At 42.5% G+C, this 20,413-nt stretch overlaps 1 protein-coding gene across 2 annotated transcripts in view; it reads left to right on the top strand.

Annotated features, from left to right (window-relative positions):
• Positions 1–20,413, top strand: part of CRMP1 (collapsin response mediator protein 1) — a 219,117-nt gene that overhangs the window by 127,420 nt on the left and 71,284 nt on the right. For both annotated transcript variants that reach the window (XM_069203025.1, XM_069203034.1), the window contains exons 5-6: positions 10,217–10,278; positions 15,394–15,474. In XM_069203025.1, coding sequence (XP_069059126.1) covers positions 10,217–10,278; positions 15,394–15,474 — 143 coding nt within the window. The remainder of the gene's footprint in view (positions 1–10,216; positions 10,279–15,393; positions 15,475–20,413) is intronic.

The following is a 20,413-nucleotide window of genomic DNA, read 5'->3' as shown; positions in this document are numbered from 1 at the left end:
GCTGGGCTGGCGGGCGAAAACCTGGTTTCCGCCCGCCGGCCTAGCGGGGATCTCGGCTGCAACATAGGAGCCGGCTCCAAATGGAGCCGGCGGTGTTGCGCCGTGCGACGGGTGCAGTTGCACCCGTCGCGCTTTTCACTGTTTGCATAGCAGACAGTGAAAAGCTGCATGGGGCCCTTTCAGGGGGGCTCTGCACTGCCCATGCCAGTTGCATGGGCAGTGGAGGGGCCCCGAGGGGCCCCGCGACTCCCCGTACCGGCAGCCTTTTCCTGGCGGTTCAAACCGCCAGGAAAAGGCTGGCGGTCGGGGACTCGTAATCCCCTGGGCAGCGCTGCAAGCAGCGCTGCCCTGGCGGATTATCACCGCCGGGGCAAATTTGGCGGGAAACCGCCGGCCCCGGCGGTGCGACCGCGGCGCTACCACCGCGGTTGTAATCCCCTCTGAAGCACCGCCAGCCTGTTGGCGGTGCTTCAGCCAAAACAGCCCTGGCGGTCTTGGACCGCCAGGGTTGTAATGAGGGCCTATATGTCCCTGCAGCCAGAAGGGACATAATGATATTTTGCTTTTATAAAATGGCCATTGTGTCCTGCAGAAATTACCTCTTGCTGAATTTAATATTTTCCACTTTTCAGAACTCTATTATGGCTTTTTGGGGACACCAATGGGTTTCATAGAGGTTTTCCACCACAAACTGGAAGTAGATAGATTGAAAGCACAAAAGTGGGGCATATCTTTGAAACATTGCAAAACCATGGTAAAAAACATATGTGTTTTGTTTCAGCTCTGCACTTTCATGAAAACACAAGAAGATACCTTTTATTTTTTTAGAAAAAAACTGAAATTTTTTGTGAAGAGCTTTTTCCGATTTTCCCCAAAACCCCCAAACTTTATCTATATTTTGGCTATTTCCTCAGTCCCCTCAAAGGGAATGCACAAACCCTGGAAACCTTTACAATCCCCAACAAGTTGAAAAAGAATGGCGCAAATTTGGTGTGGATACCTTATATGGAGAAAAGTTGATGGAGGCTTAAGCATGAATTATGACGAATAGCCAAAAAAGGGCTCAGTACTGGGGTGAAAAAGTCAACAGTTAAGGGGATAAATGGATATTGTTATTATTAATATAAAATGTAACATAAAATAATTAGATGTTATTGTTTTTGGATTGAGTTTCATTGAGGGACTGGATGAGCAGTTTCCTAATAGAAGTGGTACATTGTAAGGTTTTTGGTAGTTTAATTAATTAACTATGTTAAATAATATTTAGTAAAATATGTGATTATTGTATTCGTTTTCAATTGTTTTATTTACAGGGTTGTGGGTTTTTATTGCAGGATACAGTGGTAGTGTTTCAAATAAAAATAGTAAATCATGCTATCAAGAATAAAAATACAAATCTGATATTAGAAAGGTAATAATTAATATACAATTATTTCACATATTCAATATTTCTCAGTTTTTAGTATTAGCAGTTTATTAAATGCATTCCATTTAAATAACCATTAGAAATGTTGTAAAAAAATATAATTGTAAAATATATTAAAGTTAAATGAAATATAGTATTAATAATATTAAATTTCATTGTGAATAAAGGGATCTATTTTAAATTTACAAAGATGTTAGGAATTTCTGTAGCACTAGATGTAGAGTGTTTAATATCAAGGTTTAAGCATATGTTTTAAATAATTTGTGTGTTTGGGAATGTATTTTTGATATTAATTATAACAACACAATTATATGTACTTTTCCGAATTTTTATGCAATTTTAGTTGGACTGGTGTTAGAATAGTAAGTAAATCTGATTACTCCATTTCACAACTGTTAGAAATTGGGTCTCTAATTGGCAAAGGTATGCACCCTCACAAAGTAGGGACCACAATCCTTGTCAGGGCAAGTCACAACACTACCTGCTTTATCCTGTGCTCACCCTCGGGTAGCTTGGCACAGAGCAATGTGTAGTGTATTTGTGCAATAACCCATACAAGAACACAGTGAAAACACCACAAAAGTTCTCCACACCAGTTTAGAAAAATAGATAATATTTATCTGACTAAAATAAGACCAAACTAACAAAAATCCAAAATGCACAAGATATCACTTTTTAAAGGTTTAGATGAGTCTCAATCCTTAAGAATCAGTGGTTGTATCCTTTTAATACACAGTACCCGGGATGCGTCAAAAATAAAGCCACAGAGGCCACAGAGAAGGAGATGCGTCAGAAAGTAAAGTGATGTGTTGTTTTTCTGGCACGGTGAAGGTGATGTGTTGTTTCTTTCCAAGCTGCAAGGTGATGCATCAATTTCTGGGAGCGAAGCCTTGTTTCCTCACTGTCATACTGAGATATTTTGACACCCAGGGATGATGCATGGAAAATCCAAAACACATTGTGAAGAGGCAACAGGCGCTGGGTCAATCCGGCCGGAGATGCAGTGATTTTTCAGCTACAAGACAGGCGATGCATTGATTCTACAGGCGTCTTGTCAAATTGTGCAGCCGTTGCTTCGATCTTCACACGCATTGGATTTTCTCTCTTTGGGGAAGTCTTGGATAGCCCCGAGACTTCAGAACAGGAGGCAAGCTCAGTCCAAGCCCTTGAAGAGCGCTTGTGGGAGAAGGCAGAGTCCTTCCAGCAGAGTCAGGGGACAGCAGGGCAACACACAGGATAGCAGCCCTTCCAGCAAAGCAGTCCGGATGAGTCCTTTGGGCAGCACGGCAATTCCTCTGACATAATCCAGTTGTAGGTCCAGAAGTGTCTGAATTGGAGCAGTCACAGACCCAGCATATATACACAAATGTGCCTTTCAAGTGGAGGAAAACTTCAAAGAGTGTTTTTGAAATGCACCAGTTCCCCTTTCAATCCAGTACTGTCTGCCAGGAGATCTGTGGGGGTTAATCAGTCCTTTGTCTATGGGCAGGCCACTAGCCTTTGAAGTGTAAGAGGGAGCCCCTCCATCCTTCCTGCCCAGGAATGCAGAAGGCAGAAATTACCACTTAAAAGTATATAGGGGAATTTCTAATACTGACCTATAAGAGGTGCAGGATTCACAGTAGTGGAAACTGACTTTGGGAGTTTTTCACTACCAGGACATGTAAAAAGTATATGTTCTGCCTCTTACTTACATAACACTCTGCCGCATGGGTTACCGAGGGCCTACCTTAGGGGTAACCTGTAAATAACAAAAGGGCATTTTAAGGCTTGGCAAGTTTTTCTAAATACCAAGTCGAAGTGGCAGTGAATATGCACACACAGGCCTTGCAATGAAAGGCCTGAAATATTGTTTAGGGGCCACTTATGTGGGTGGCACAATCAGTGCTGCAGGCATACTAGTAGCATTTAATTTACAGGCTGTGGGCACATGTAGTGCACTTCACTAGGGACTTATAGGTAAATTAAAAAAGCCAATTGGGTACGAGCGAATGTTACCATGTTTAGCGGTAAGAGCACAAGCACTTTAGCACTGGTCAGTTTTGTCCTAAAACCAGCAAAATTAGATCATAAAAATTGAGGGAGGAAGACAAAAATTTGGGGAAGACCACCCTAAGTCTGTCAAATCTAACACCAACAAAATATATGCACTTTCTCCAATGCTATTTGAATTGGTGTTCGAATAGTACATCTAAATTCCCAAATGTATGCATGTACTTTCACCAGTGCTTGTTGAACTAGAGTTAGACTAATACATGTATCTCCCACAAGTACAATATATTTTATAATGTATTAAATATTGCTCTAAGCAATTTTTGGTTTTATTGTTTTGCTTTAAGTTTCACATCTATTTACTTTTGTTTGCCATTTAGTAAATATTTTGTTAAAATGTTTAAAAATAAATATTTGTTTTATCTTACTTTTAAGTATGTGTGTTCATACAAACATTTATTGCAATTTTAGTTTCGCATTGCATTATAAACCAAATATTTTTATATATGCACATTGTTTTAACTCAAATACATTGATTTGTTTAGACGGTCATCTGTCAAAGTTTTTGAACAATAGTATAAAACACTGTCACAAAAGAAGGCAGTCCATCTATTTTCCTTCTGTCTGTTTTTTGTAATGACTATCTGTTAGAAATAGGGTCTTTGGTTTGCAGTCAAGTTACCCACTTTCCAAGCAAGGACCCTCCCTCTAGTCAGGGTAAAGGAGAATCACCCTCAGCTAACCCCCGCTCACCCCCTTGGTAGCTTGGCAGGAGCAGGCAGGCTTAACTTCAGAGTGCTAGGTGTAAAGTATTTGTACAAACACACACAGTAACTTAATAAAAACACTACAAAATGACACAACACAGGTCTAGAAAAATAGAAAATATTTATCTAAACAAAACAAGACCAAAACGACAAAAATCCACAATACACAAGTCAAGTTATCATTTAAAAACCAAAAAGAGTCTTCATGTAATTTTAAACACAACGCTAACGCTGTTAGCGTGGAAATGTACCTGGGTGCATCAAAAATAACCCAGTACGGGCGAGTGTGCGTCAAAAAGAGGGCTTGCGATGCATCAGTATCACTCACGAGTGAGAGCGTGCGTCTTTTCTCCTACAGTCGAGACGGCGAGCGTTGTTTCTTCTCTCCGCAGGAGAGCGATGTGTCAATTCTAACTGCACTCTTGGGTCCGAGCAGGCCTTGTGTTATTTTTAAATGCACAGCGATGTTTACTTCAGAAATCCTGCTGCACGATGATCTGAACACCACGCAGCACGGGTTGCGATCTCACTAGCCTCCATCAGCGATGCTGCACATCATTTTTCCAGCCGCGTGCATCGATCTTTCAATCGTGCTGCAGACGAGTGTCAATTTTCAGCCCCGAAGCCAGCAGCATGTCGATTTTTTAGCCACGGATCAGAGTTGCATTGTTCTTTTCCCCACATGGCGGTCGGTGCGTGGATTTCTCACTCTTGGTCTAACAGCTTCTCCTTTCAGGGTCCCAGAAACTGGATGGGCACCACTTGGCAGAGTAGGAGTCTCAGAAGAGGCTCCAGGTGCTGGCAGAGTGAAGTCTTTGCTGTCCCTGAGACTTCAAAACAACAGGAGGTAAGCTCTAAATCAAGCCCTTGGAGAGTTCTTCACAAGAAGGAAGGCACACAAAGTCCAGTCTTTGTCCTCTAGCACAGGTAGAAACAGCAACTGCAGAGTAGCTCCACAAAGCACAGTCACAGGCAGGGCAGCTCTTCTTCCTCAGCTTTTAAGCTCTTCTCCAGGCAGAGGTTCCTCTTGGTTTCCAGAAGTGTTCTAAAGTCTGTGATCTTGGGTGCCCTTATTATTCCCATTTTTCCCTTTGAAGTAGGCTTAATTCAAAGGAAAGTCTCTCTTGCTTGTGAAATCCTGCCTTTGCCAGACCAGGCCCAAGACACACACCAGGGAGTTGGAGACTGAATTGTGTGAGGGCAGGCACAGCCCTTTCAGGTGTGAGTGACCATTCCTCCCCTCCCTCCTAGCACAGATGGCCCATCAGGAAATGCAGGCTACAACTCCAGCTCCCTTTGCGTCGTTGTCTAGGGAGAGGTGCAACCAGCCCAACTGTCAAACTAACCCAGACAGGGAATCCACAAACAGACAGAGTCACAGAAATGGTTTAAGCAAAGAAAATGCTCACTTTCTAAAAATAGCATTTTCAAACACACAATCTCAAAATCAACTTTACTAAAAGATGTATTTTTAAATTGTGAGCTCAGAGACCCCAAACTCCACCTTTCTACCCGCTCCCAAACGGAATTTACACTTTAATCATATTTCAAGGTAGCCCCCACGTTAACCTATGAGAAGGACAGGACTTGCAACAGTGAAAAACAATTTTAGCAGTATTTCACTGTCAGGACCTATATGTCCTACCTCAACCATACACTGCACCCTGCCCTTGTGTCTATCTAGGGCCTACCTTAGGGGTGTCTTACATGTAAGAAAAGGGAAGGTTTAGGCCTGGCAAGTGGGTACACTTGCCAAGTCGAATTTACAGTTAAAAACTGCACACACAGACATTGCAGTGGCAGGTCTGAGCCATGTTTACAGAGCTACTATTGTGGGTGGCACAACCAGTGCTGCAGGACCACTAGTAGAATTTGACTTATATGCCCTGGGCACCTCTAGTCCACTGTACTAGGGACTTACTGTTAAATCAAATATGCCAATCATGGATGAATCAATTAAAACACATTTTGTATAGGAGCACTTGCACTTTAGCACTGGTTAGCAATGGTAAAGTGCCCAGAATAACAAAGACAGCAAAAACAGAGTCCAGCACACATCAACAACCTGGAAAGCAGCGGCAAAAAGTTAAGGGAGACCACGCCAAGAATGAAAAATCTAACACTATCTTGTTTATGCTGTGACAATTTTCTCATGGCCAAATTTCCATGTTTCGTGTTTGACTGTATCTTTCTGTGACAGTTTCTGTGTTAATGGCCAAACCCTATTCCTCTCAACATCTATAATTTTGCACTAACATTTCAGTCAGACCTTATCAAAAAATATTTGGCTAATTAATGTTTTTGGATAGGGATGGTGAGATAGACCCACAGCTACCTTCCAACTGAGGGCCATATTTACATGGAGTTTGCCCTGCTGCTGCGTCACTTTTTTTTAACGCTGCAGCAACGCATTCAGTGCTCCATATTTTTACAAAGTGATGCATTAGGCAAAGTGCATCACTTTTCTCTTACATGCATTATTTTTAACCTGCGTTACAACCAACTGCGTCAGGTTAAGTTAATCATATGCAAGGTAGGTGTTCCGTACAATCCCAAGCAGAAGTGACTCATCCATATTTACAAGTTTTTAGGAAAGTGGCGCATCATTAGCAAATGTCCAAGATGCGTCAAGATTCCTATGCCTGCTTAACACAGGCATAAAAATTATGTAGTGGCTTTTCAATAGTGATATGACCAACTGAAGCTCACATTACACACTGGAATATGTCTGTATTTCACTTCCCCTCTACTACTAATGGGTCCACACATGTGCCAATCATGGTGTAAGACCACTTGACCAAGCTGGGACAGTGACACCAATGATTCCGTCATCCTTTGCAGCAAGGTTATGTGACGTGTATTGTTTGCAGTGGACAGGCCATGATTGGCACTTATCAATAGAGAAAGGGGTCCCCAAGTCCAGGTCTGCGTACTCCGAGGGGGTAACAGGTAAGTACACATATAAGGAAGGTAATGCATGTATTTCCACTTCACATTCCAGCATATACTTATATTCACTTACATCACACTGTCACTCATTCTGTCATACATACGCAGGTCTCTACATACAAATGAGTACACTATGCCCTCTGTAATGTGACACATAAACATACTACATGCATACCTTCTTACATCCAGGACCAATGTATATGTGTAGATGATGAAATTCCACCGTTTTACAGCCTTTACATTAGTCCTATAACATTTGGCTACTTGCATCATTTCAAACTAACGCAGAACCTCAAAATTTTGACACATCGCTGAAGTTGTGTCAGTTCTGAGGCCAACTTCTGTGATGCGCCACTTTTTGAGTGGAATCATTACGTCGAAGTTCCCACAGATGCACCAGGATTTCTGACGCACCTTGGGTCCTTGTTCCATGGTGCCAGTTATTGTAAGTATGGTGCATCCATGGCGTCAGAACGTATTCCTGCTCACTGCAACTGCTTTTTGACGCATTGCTCCCGCACCCCAGCAATGCGTCATTTCTTGTAAATATGGCCATTAGTTTTCTTCTGAAACAAAAACACCCAAGGCTTATTTTGTATCTTAAAATGAAAGTCTCCACAGAAAGCAGATCAAACATTAATTTTCTTCTGAAACAGAAACACCCAAGGCTTATTTTTTTTTTAAAACAAAAGACTCCACAGAAAGCAGATCAAACCCATCAACAATTAACTACGCTTTCTCTAAAAGTATGTGATTAAAATTATAACATTTAAACTTACATAAAAAAAACCTTAGCAACCAGTAACATATGTTTACAAAGTTTGCATTACTTAAATAGCTCACAGCTTACTTAACAGTCCTGACATAAAGCTTTACGATCAATGGCTGTATATTCCTCACTTTCATGTGTACAGATAACACACACAAAACATTTTGCACTCCTTTTCCACATAAAGGGTGAATCTGCTCTTTATTCCCCCATGCAGCACTGCCTCAAGGTATATTGGCATCCCACATGACTCATTTGTTTGTGTATCCGCTTTTTTTGGAACAGAAGCACCTACACCTGTTCAAAGGATTGAGTGGTGTGCATTAACGGGTGGCACTGTTGGCAATCATGGCTTATCCATTGAAATGTCCATGCCCCCTTTCTCAAGCAGGAGAGCGTTGAACTGTCAAAGGTGACCTCAACTCTGGGAGACTCACTCCCTCATGCCCAGCCACTCCTAAGCCCCAGCCCTTTTGCAAAACATGCAGGAAGAGACGTATGCCATCTTTCACCCTTTGATGGCGCATGTGTGCCAGGCTCCCTTACCTGTTCTGAAGCAAAACTAAAAGCAAGAAAGGAATGTGTTATTTATAGAGCACCCTTTGCAGAGCCTCACAACCCAAAGCAGCAAGGAAACATGAGAGAGCTGCTTAAACAGAACTGCCTACATTGCTGACCACATGTTTACCACTGGGATTATAGGAAAGGTACCCCGAGCAGGGCAGTAACAGGTCAGTGAGGACCCCGAGGTTGATATAACAATACCCACTGGCCATCCATCCAGTGAGGTACAAAATATTTGATTGGTGATTCCTTGACGGACATGGCTCAACAATCTGGAACATGCTTCCAAGACTCAACAATCTGGAACATGCATTCACTACCTTCACCACATCTCATACTTGAGGAAAAAAAACATAATTATGCCGGGGATTTAAAAATACACAACTTTCCCAGTAGCATATTGCTAGGAGGTGTGCATGCCTCTTCTTCCTCTCGTATATGTCAGAAGCTTGACTCGTTGTTTCACCTGCTTTCTGACTCTTTGTTCATGCACCATGCTAATGGTCAACTGCCTAAGACTAGTTTTGCCTCTCATTATTAACCATCCATCAAATCATTTTTAGTGGGCCTCAGTACTAATGATGCCTCACCCTCTTCTCAGCATATCAAGGCAGTCTGGGACATGGGCATGGAACAACAGATCTTTTAACAAATTAACTGTCCCTCGTGCCCACACAAAAATCCTTGCTACAGATTTTCCAAATGTCTCTAAGACAGAGGACCTCATTACGAGTTTGGCGAGCTGCAAAGGCTTCCCGCCAAACTCATACAGCCACCTGACCGCTAGTGTGGCCAGAACACCGCCAGCCCTATTACAAGTTCACTGCAGGGCCGGCGGGTGGAAACAGCTTTTCTTCCGGCTGGCCTGCGGTGAACAGGGCCTTAACATTGATGTTGGCTTGTAATTGAGCCAGCAGCAATGTGGCGGTGCGACTGGTTCAGAAGCACCCGTTGCGCTTTCCACTGCCCATAATTGGGGCAGTGGAAAGCGCGCCAGGGCTGTCCATGCGGGCCCCTGCACTGCCATGCTACCGCCATGCAAAGGCTGGCGGAAAGGGTACTCGTGATCCCCTGGCAGATTGAGACTGCCGAGACCACCAGGCTGTCGGCTGGCAGGGCAACCTGGCGGTGTCGGTGGTCCGATCGTGGCGGCTCCCCCACGGTCGTAATGTGGAGGCCGGACCCCTGCTTTGGCTTTGGTCTGACCTCTACCGCGGCCCTGGCGGTCTCATGACTGCCAGGGTCATAATGAGGCCCAGAGTCTCAAAGACGTGAAAAAAACAGATAAAGATTGTCCCTGAATCTATTATTTAATGTGATACGTGTACATATGTAAGGAGAAAAACGTGAGCACGTATTCACACCAAATCATTAGCTGTAAGGTTAGGGGCCATTACATTATATATGAAATATTCTTTAAAACGGCATGGTGAATGGGATTGGCCACGTTTAGCTACATTACTTGGTTGCTAATTAAGATTGCCAGAGACCAACATTTTGACACTCCCTAAAACAGGTAAAAATTTGTTAACAGCGTAATCCGGAACATGAAGTGCATAAGGTAAATATGGCTTATAAAAATTTTATTTATTAAAAATATGCACAAAATATTTGTGCATATATGTTTGTAAAATTATGTATTACATGTGTAAACTTATGTTCTAGTTTGTAGTATACAATTGCTTTATAATAAACTTGAAATGATTAATTTATTAGGATTGTATTAGTAAAAATTAAAATTTCGTTTAGGTGTCAACTCCTTTCAAGTCTACATGGCATACAAAGATCTGTACCAGATGTCTGATAGCCAGGTAACACATGAACCCGCATGTATTTGTATTTGCGTCTACACTATATAACGTTATAAAACTGGCATGTTAATGATGCAATGTATCGGTTAGTAATAATTATGGCAGTCCTACATTACAATATGTTATTTAGCAATCTTTCAATAATGATACACATGATTATACTGAGAAGTTGTTGACTTGTGTGACTTGCCATTGTGGAAAACGCGTTCATTACCCACAAAATGGCACGCCATCTCAAATTAGTTAAATTCCAAATGAACAATTGTATCTGATATATATCTTCATAGTATTAATATATGCAGTTTGCTCTCATGGTTGCTGCAATCTGCCGGTTGCTCATCTCTGGCACCGCAATATTATGTCCTTAATTTAGGACTGTGGGTGGGCGAACTTTTTCCCCCCCAAGAGAAAAAAGGTGAAATCCTCAGCATTACCATCTGACATGTGAGACAAAAAGGCATTTTACATTCACTTTCTTATAATGTTTAGTGTCTTTGATTGGCCAAAACGACTCCTACTGAGGGGCAGCAGAACATGGCCAAACATGCTTGTTGATGGTGGAAAAATGCATCAAACTATGGCCCATATTTATACTTTTTTAGCGCTACATTTGCACACCTTTTTGACGCAAAACGGCAGAAACGTAGAAAATACAATTGTATTTTGCAAGTTTTTGCAGCTTTTGCGGCAAAAAATTGTGCAAATGCGGCACTAAAGAAGTATAAATATGGGCCTATATTACTCGCCAGGCAGATCCTAAAACGGGTGGATCAGAGGACCGGTCTGCCAAGGCATTTCACACCCAGAACACTCAGACATGATCATATGAAAGTATCCTGCCTTCAACATAGCTACAAAAAATAGTTCTTATTTCCAAAGCGAATTCCAGTATTCTCAGGTAATGTTAATTATGAACTGTTGTGCGTTCATATTCTTTGTCATAAGCATGTAAGGGAGGCACAAGAGTGCATGCTAATGACTCTGACGATTAAATGGACCACACAAGCGTAGCTGAAGTAGAGCTGAGAATTCCACCTTTTAAAAATACTTTATTGAACTTTGCAGGCAAACAGATAAGAAAACAACTGGCTTGGCTTTTCCAAACTGCTAAACGAATTGTGGAAACTAATAACTCAAATCAAAAGTGATACATTGCATTGTTCTAGTAGGCCCATTTTTAAGAATTTAAGCAAATATTTAGTAAATAGTAGGAAATGTACAGATATATCCATAACTGCTTAATCAGTTCATAACTTTTTTATGTATTTTAAAATAATATCTGTTACTATGAGTACCATATTTACGGAAAGTTAGCGCCGCCTTAGCGTCATTTTCTTGAACACTAAAGCGGCGTTAACTTAACTCCATATTTATCAAGCGTCTAGCGTCAAAATTATCAGAGTTAGGGTAATTTTGTGGAAGCGCCAAACCACCTTGTGTCGCAGTGCGGCAATGATAGGCGTTCCCTTCCAAAAAAATGACGATAGCCCTCCAGCGCCATATTTACCTCCCGATGCTAAACTGCGCACACTAAGGAGGCAGAACTAAAAAATGACGGTAAGGCCGATTAGCATTATAATTTAACGCCTGGTCAGACTAGGCCTTAATGAGAGGCCACACACCACCACTTAAGGAAAACAAACATCAGAAGTGTTATCAACCTCAGGACAACTTGGAAGTGCTGCTGCTTCAGGTTGGAACACAACGCAAACATCAACAACGATGAGAGGTCCCTCCACCACCATCGCAGTAACCCCAAACACCACTGTGGGCAGCACAGAAGGAGGGAGAGGATCTTACGACAGCATACACTTGCCTTTCATCTTCTCCTTCTCCTGGGACTCTGCTGGACCCTCCTAGCTGGTACTTGGGTGACTGGGGTCTCCCTAGGTTATCTCCTGCCCTGCAATCTCCATCTTGTGTTTGAATTTGTTTGTTTTCTTGCTTGTGTGTTGTTTCTTGATGCTAATGCAGTAAAAATTGGTGCTAAACCGTTTTGCGTGAAAAATAAGTGCAGCAAAATGGTCTAGTGCCACTTTTGCTGCATTAGCGTCATTTTCCCATAAGGCATTATGCAATGGTTAGCATCATTTATTGTGACGCTAACCATTCCTTGACGCTATAGTGCGTCATTTTTTAAATATGGTGCACGGATGGCGCTATGGAATGACATCAGCTCGTGTTTAAAATAATGGTTCATAAGTATGGGCCTAAGTATGTACACTCAAACTGAAAATTCCCAGATTTCCATGCCAAAATATCAGTAAAACCCCTCATATTCTTCTATGCATCTCAATCCTTAAACGTTTTAAATGCACAGTTAGTATTGTTAGGGAAAGTGAAGTAAAAATAACAGGGACTGTAGAAATTATCAGGGACAGGTAAGAAGTGTTAACCTGTTTTTCTGGAATGAACCCATAAGATTTTGATGACTAAATTTCCACCTGAAGAATACGCGGTTTAAATGCATGAAGGGCAACATTGCAATCTACTGTGATTCACAAAAATATAGATGTTTTTCTGTCATGTTAGGAGTGGCAATGTAAATTAACTGCGGCAAAACATTCAAAGATTAGCTCCCGTCAGATTTTGGGTCACTTACAAATTAGTTTGGGAAGGTGACTGTATTTAGGTTCAAAATATCACTAACTATCCACTTTGATACATTCAATCAATGCAACTTTTCTTCTTTTTAGTAGCCAGGAGTTACAATGTTGGAGCAGTGAAAGCCATAAACAATGGTCTGCTGTGCCCCTGGAACCAAGCTACACTCAAATTAAGAGGTCCAATCAGGCCGAAACTAATCTTGGGTTTTCTGGTTCAGAGAACCTAGCTTGGTAGTGTGGGTGGGTCTGTTTCTATTGGAGGATGAGCAAGACTGATTTGCATATGGCTGGTGGCATGGTGGGCAAAAGAACCATGGTTTAAGTGATTACAAATGGTTAGGCTTATTGTAGGCATTCCACCCATCATCTTTAGTGTGTTTGATGTAACACCCTAAGTGGCCAAGGCTATGCCTAGATATAGGTCCCATTCTCATTGTGCCAGTGGAATCAAGATACACCTGACTGATGTGTCCCAATCAGGCTGAAACTGGTGTTGGGTTACTTTTGTTCCAGTTCAGAGAATACATGTCCCGACAGTTCCATCTGGCCTGTTGCTATTGGAACAGGGTCAAGGCTCATTTGCATATAGCTGGTTCTAAACTGAGGTGGCTTGGTGGGCAAAAGTACAATGTGTTGAAATACTAATCTAAGAAATTGCTAGAGGTTATACTTATTACAAGCAATTCTCCCGTCACCTTTTGAAAGTTTGATGTAGTGCCCTAAGTGGCCAAGATTTGCCTAACCACAGGTCCCATGCTCACCACACCACTGGAACCAAACAACACCTGACTGAAGAGTAAACCAGTCATGAATTGTTTGTGTTCTGGTTCAGGAAGGACCTGGCTTCACACTTAGGTGTGAACTGTTTCTGTTGGAGCATGGTCGAGACTGATTTGCATATGGCTGGGTTCAAACTGAAGATGTATGATGTGCAAAAAAACAATGGCTTGGAATGCTACCCCGAGCAATTGCTAGCATTTAGACTTACTGCAAACATTCCTCCCATCACCTTTTGTGTTTTTCGCATATGAATCCACTCAAGCTGGCTGCAGACCATGGCCCTTGGGCACAATTTGCACCTATTCCCCAACCCACATTATGCAGGTACACAAAACAATCAACTGCTCAAAGCTTGATTTGAATGCATGACATATCCAAGATCCTGTATAAAAATATTGCACTCAGTGCCCAAAGCACCTACATCAGATGAGCATGTATTTTAGTCATGTGCAACTCATGTCACGTGCGATATGCAATGCCTTGTGTTACTTTGTATTTAAAAACACTCAAGGTGGTTTTGCAGGGCTTGATGAATGACAAAAGGATTTTGTGTTAGGGTTGCACCATAAAAGTGATACAACCCTAACGCGAAACCTTAGTAAATATGTCCCATATTCTTTCCACCAACCAAGATCATCTTTTAAAAAATGAAAATTTGATTACCAGAAAGTATCATTTCAAAACTGCAATTTCAGTCATTTCGGCGAGCAAAATATTTTCAACCTCATTTGACACTTAGGCCCTCATTACGACAGCCAGGATCGCAGTGGTGGTCGGATTGCCGGCAATGTGGCAGTCCGACAGCCACATTACAACCGCCAGCACCGCCACTCTTCTGCCACAGGATGGACTGGCGGTGCTGGCGGAATCCTAGAGAAGGGATTATGACTCCCTTCTCCACCAGTGGTTTCTTAGTGGTAGCACTGCCATGAAACGGCTGGTGGACATGGGGTGCAGCGGGCCCCAGGAGGGCCCCTGCACTGCCCATGCACTTGGCATGGGCAGTGCAGGCGCACCCCTGGCCAGCCCCATCACAATGTTCACTGTCTGCCTTGCAGACAGGGAACATTGCAACGGGTGCTGGTGCACCCTACGCACTACAGCATTGCCGCCGGCTCTACTATGAGCCGGAGACAATGCTGTAGGCCGTTTCCCACTGGGCCAGCGGGCAGAAACTCTGTTTCCACCCGCTGACCCAGCGGGAAATGTGTAATGGGGTCCACGGGGAGGCGGCCACACTGGCGGCAACCTGCACGTCTACTGGCTTTTCCGTCTGCGGAAGACATAATCGACCCATTAATGTGTTTAGCTTTTCTATACACATTTCTAGATGGATTTTCATGAAGCCACAAAAGGATGTAAAGTCGGATCAAACTGCATCGGCTCAAAATGCATGCATCTTTTTTTGCTGCAGTTTTTTGCCATGGCCGTTAACTCAGAGAAAATCACTTTTGGTATCCCCCTTTAACTTTTGTCCCCATGATGGATCATTGCAAAACTCTCCAGGAATGAGCGTATTACTTTTCCTAAGGGATGGCTAGTGTGGCACTTTTGCTGACTCTGTATTATGCATTATCTATCTTGATAACTTCTGATTTTATGTGTAACAATAACACAAAATGAGAATACAAGGGCAATAGGATTTGTTTATAGAAAATTCTGATGATAATTGAATAAGTACTGCATCTTAGTTATTATTGTCATTTATCATATTTTAATTTGTTTTCAGCTTTATGAAGCCTTTACCTACCTGAAAGATCTTGGAGCAGTCATTTTAGTCCATGCGGAAAATGGTGATTTGATAGCTCAGGTGAGTGAATAGGAGTTATGCTTCTCACTCAGATAGCCATGATTCATGAATTGGTACACAGAAAGACAGTGTTGATGAATGCAAATCTCAAATATTTACTTTGACAAAATCACCCGACTAAAGGTCAAGATGACATATCTCAAATTGGGAATGATTCTTCATGAACTTGAATATACGATGAGGAAAACACTTTCTTCCTTAGATCTTAGGAAGAATAAAGAGGAAACTAGCAGGAGAAGCATGAAGAAAAATGGATCAGAAAGAAGTGAAAAACATTGGAATGAAATAAAGAAGAGCAATGGGCATAGAAAAGAAAACTAAGAAGTAGGGGCAGCCAACAACTACCAAGAGTGGTGGAGCTGGCAAATGACTGGGGGTGGGTGCATGCACGTGAGCGCGCTACATTTAAGGAGGGGGTAAATACAATAAATAAAACAAAAAATAACTCACCTTTCTTGCAAGGTGACCGGCGCTTCCTCCTTGATCTAGTTGCCTTCTTCTCACCAGGCTCCAACCTCCTGGTGCGGCTGTCATGCTGTTAACCAGGATGAGAGAAGCACCATGATTGGTTAGGGGAGTGCCTTTGGGAGCAGCCTCTCTCAGCACTCCCAAGGGCACTGGAGGCCTGTGATTGGTCTCAACCCAGCTGACTGACAGCTGGGTTGAGAGGTTTAGGCCCGTATTTATACTTTTTTAGCGCTGCATTTGCGTCATGTTTTAACGCAAAAGCGGTGCAAACTCAACAAATACAATTGTATTTTGTGAGTTTGCGCCGCTTTTGCGTCAAAAAGTGGCGCAAATGCGGCGCTAAAAAAGTATAAATACAGGCCTTAATCTGTACGTGTCTGGCCGGCTGTTGCAAGACAGACGGCCAAAGAGACAAGTGCACTTTAAACAAGTGTACAGGCAGCCCACCACTCCTACCTGCTACTGGCATGGGCAGTCAGCTGGCCCACCGCATCCTGACACTTGGCTTGGGATGGGTGATTAAAAATATTATGCTAATAAATTAACTTTATTACCATTTTATTTTTCATCTCAGCAGTGTCTGACTGGTGCGACTCTCCTCTGCTATAATGGAGGAGCTACCCTGGCTAAGAGGAGAGGATAAGGGAGAGGGAATTATGTAAAGCATAGCAGGACATAAAGGGCTTCCCCTAACGATGGCAAAAGAATGAAAAATATTTTTTAAAGAGTGAATATGTGGTCCACTACTGAAAATAATATGAAACTAAAATAATATTAAAAACAAAGGGCCTGATTACAACTTTGGAGGAGGTGTTAATCCGTCCCAAAAGTGACGGTAAAGTGACGGATATACCACCAGACGTATTACGAGTTCCATCGGATATAATGGACTCGTAATACGGCTGGTGGTATATCCGTCACATTACCGTCACTTTTGGGACGGATTAACACCTCCTCCAAAGTTGTCATCAGGCCCAAAATGTGTTTCTCCAGGCTTTATAAGAGCTGACAGTAGAGACCTGAAAGATATGGAGTTTCAGTTTCAGGACAATTTAATAGAAAACTAATTAATCATGCTTACATGTTAAAGAACTATAAAAACCTTTTCCTTTAATTTATTGGTGATTTCGTAGGCACTTATTATATACTGGGTGTTAGACCTAGTATCCTTGGCGTAGTTTTCCCTCTTCACATTTTGCCTTCAGACCTCCTGTATTGCTTACTTTGTTTTTGCTGGATATAGGACTCTGCACACTTTATCACTGCTAACCAGTGCTAAGGTGCTTGTGCTCTCTCCTAAAAACAAGGTAAGATTAGCGTGCACCCTATTGGCTTTTTTTCATTTACGTCTAAGTCTTTAGTGGCACTATCCGTGCCTAGGACCTGTAAATTAAGTGCTACTGGTAGGCCCGCTGTACTGATTATGCCACTGACTTGAGTAGCGCTTTAAACATGTCTCAAGCCTGCCATTGCAGCCTGTGTGGGCAGTTTTAAACTGCCATTTTGACCTGGCCAATGACACCTTTTGCCAGGCCCAAATCTTCCTATTTAAGTCATACAAGTCACCTTCAGTGAGGCCCTGGACAGCCCAGAGGGCAGGGTGCAGTGTATTTAAAATGTTAGACATATGCATTTATGTTTTACTTGTCCTGGTAATTAAAAAATCCTAAATTCATTTTTCACTACTGCAAGGCCAACCTCCCCCATAGAATAACAATGATGTTACCTTATTACATTTATTAAGCTGTAAATTCCAAATGGAACCAGGTAAATCACCCATGTGTGGTGTCTTTGAAATTGTACCAAAAATCCTAACTGATGAAGTCAGATTCTAAATTACAATTTTGAAAATGGCACATTTAGAAAGCTGGCATTTTCCTGCCTTAAGCATTTGGTGGATTCAGACTTTCTCTGGCTCACATGAGTGGATGTAGTTTACAATTGGGCTTTGTGTATTCCTGCTAGACAGCCACACACAATAGGCAGCTTAGAAATGCCAGGATGGGCCATAACTGTTAGGATGGGAGGGTGGACTGGTCACAGCCCCATACAGACTTGAATAGGTTGCCTACACCTTGTAGTTAGTCTGGAGCCAGAGCAAGGAAGGCAGGGCACTGGTGTACTTCAATGGCATGCCTCTAGAAGCTTCTTCCACTTCAAAGGCAAAACTGGGTATAAATATTAGACCGCAGACACCACCTCTTCAGTATAGTACTGCACAGATGTATACTCTGCCCGTAAAAAGTATTGCTGTGCTGATGAAAGTACTGACATTCTGCTGGACTGCTGCTTTACTGTGCTGACCTACTTTCTGCTGCCCTCCTGCCTGGGTGAGAACGACTGGATCTGTATTTGTTGAACCCAGGACCCCAGAGTGACTCCAAGGGCTATTAGGCCAGCCTCCTGAATTGGGCCTCAGGGACAGAAGACTCACACAACCCCAACCCCAACCCCAGTACCTTGACTCTACTATCTGTGAGTCTACCCTGCCAAGTGGTGACACCCCAGTCCTGGTTCCTTTGAAGTGGGCCTAAGGTGTTCTTCCAGCCTCTGTAGATCAAACAGAACCGACACATCTCCTTTGCTGCGCAGTGCATCCCCGAGCAGAACAAAAGCATCACCACCTTTGCATGGATCAACCCTGTCACAAAGACCCACACCAACTTTGCAACCTGCAACGGCCTCGGAACCAATACTGTAACCTAAGCAAAGGCCCTCACATCCCTCATCAACAACAGAATCATTGAAGATGTGGGACTTCACACTGCAGCCTCATCCCATCTTGCAACCAATGCATTGCCTCAGCTTTGCGACACATCTTTGACACAGACCCTTGCAACACTCTTCAGCCCAGGATTTAAGATATATTGTTCAGTGTGCCTAACTGGGCTCCTGTAGCCAGCCCGCGATTCATCACAGTCAGCCTGAGCTTGCAACTTTCACCCGATCCAGCGTGACTAGATGTTCACAGTTGATGCTTTGTGCCTTTTGGCACTATTTGTTCTCAAATCTTTGAAACTGCATGTCTCCTGTTCTGCTAATTGGATTTTTGTTGCTTTGGTCTCAATTTATTTAATAGAAGTTACTCTGATGTTCTAACTTGGTGTTTGTGTGGTAGTATTTACTTTATAACTGTTTTAAGTGTTGCACAAATACTTTACACATTGTCTCCAGATCAAGCCTGACTGCTGTGTGCCAAGTTACCAGCGGGTTGGGCACCGGGTAATTTAGGGTTGGCCTGTGCCTCACTGTGAGAAGGATTGTGGTTGTTGCTTGACCAAGGCTGACACCCCAGTTAACCAGTAACCCAATGCATTACACTTGGGATTTCATGGCATTTTGGAGAACCAATCTAGAAAAGAAGGTGTACTCCAACTGATAGATGCTAGAAGTGTCTGTCCTGGGAAAGGAGGCAGTTGGACAGTCAGAGTTTATGGCAGAGGAGAGGTTGGTGAACATTCCAACATTACAAGTGGATGAATTCACTGGTACAGTTTATTTAAAAACCCTAATTTGAAGAATATTTTGACAAGCTGATGTTTTGGCTGTTCTCCTAAGATGTGAGAACATTCTAGTACCTGGTGTCCTGTTCCTGTGCTTTGACGCTTGTGTTTATATTATTGGGCTGTTTTTTTATCAGATGTTCTGGTCCTTGCATACTGAGGGACTGCTTCTGCGGTATTCCAAGTGGGCCAACACTAGGTTCTTGTGAGCTTCACGTGATGAGCACATGGTCATTACTTTGCAGGAACAATTTGAGATTTCTGAGATTGGATTTTTAGCTCCCTTGTCCCCTTTGGCAATATGAAGGAGAAGACTATTTCTGAGAGTAGAAATGGTCTGTTCGTAACACTTCAAGGAAATTAATGTAATTGGCTTGTCCTCTGCACTACCTAACACAAAAACCTATATTTTACCCGCAATAAGGCAAAGATGTTTTCCTTTGTCCAACTTGAAATGGGGCAGAGAATGAGTATGGTTGGCTTCCAGTTACATTTTCAGGAATAACTGATTTTAGGCTAGTTTGACTACTTCCAGAAATGTTGATGTGCTGGTCCATATTTGAGACCATTTGGCACAGATACTTGGTTGGCAGCAAGAGAGAGAGCCTTTAGTGTCAGGGCATCCTATCCCACATGAAACCTTGTAGTGGGAGATTTTATCTGATCCATTACAGTTTCCTGACTGCAGTTTCTGAGGTATCATTTTCATAAGCTAGTGAAGTAGCAGTAGTGCTACGGTTATAAGGGGGCATAAGAAATGTGGTTAATGTTAGGCTAGAATGTGAGGTACACAGCAGGTACACAGCAGTAAAATAATGATTCACACAGTATTGAGAATATGTAGCCCAGTCACAGATGGCTATTAATGCTGTCTACCGACTTTACAAATATATGATTTAAGGTCTTGGAAGGATATAATATATGCCTACTCTCCAGACATGAAACTCTCAAATAGACAACTGATATAC

Source organism: Pleurodeles waltl, chromosome 1_2, assembly GCF_031143425.1.
Source record: "Pleurodeles waltl isolate 20211129_DDA chromosome 1_2, aPleWal1.hap1.20221129, whole genome shotgun sequence".
In the NCBI taxonomy this organism is placed as follows: Eukaryota; Metazoa; Chordata; class Amphibia; order Caudata; family Salamandridae; genus Pleurodeles; species Pleurodeles waltl.
This window is presented reverse-complemented; position numbering and strand designations above follow the sequence as displayed.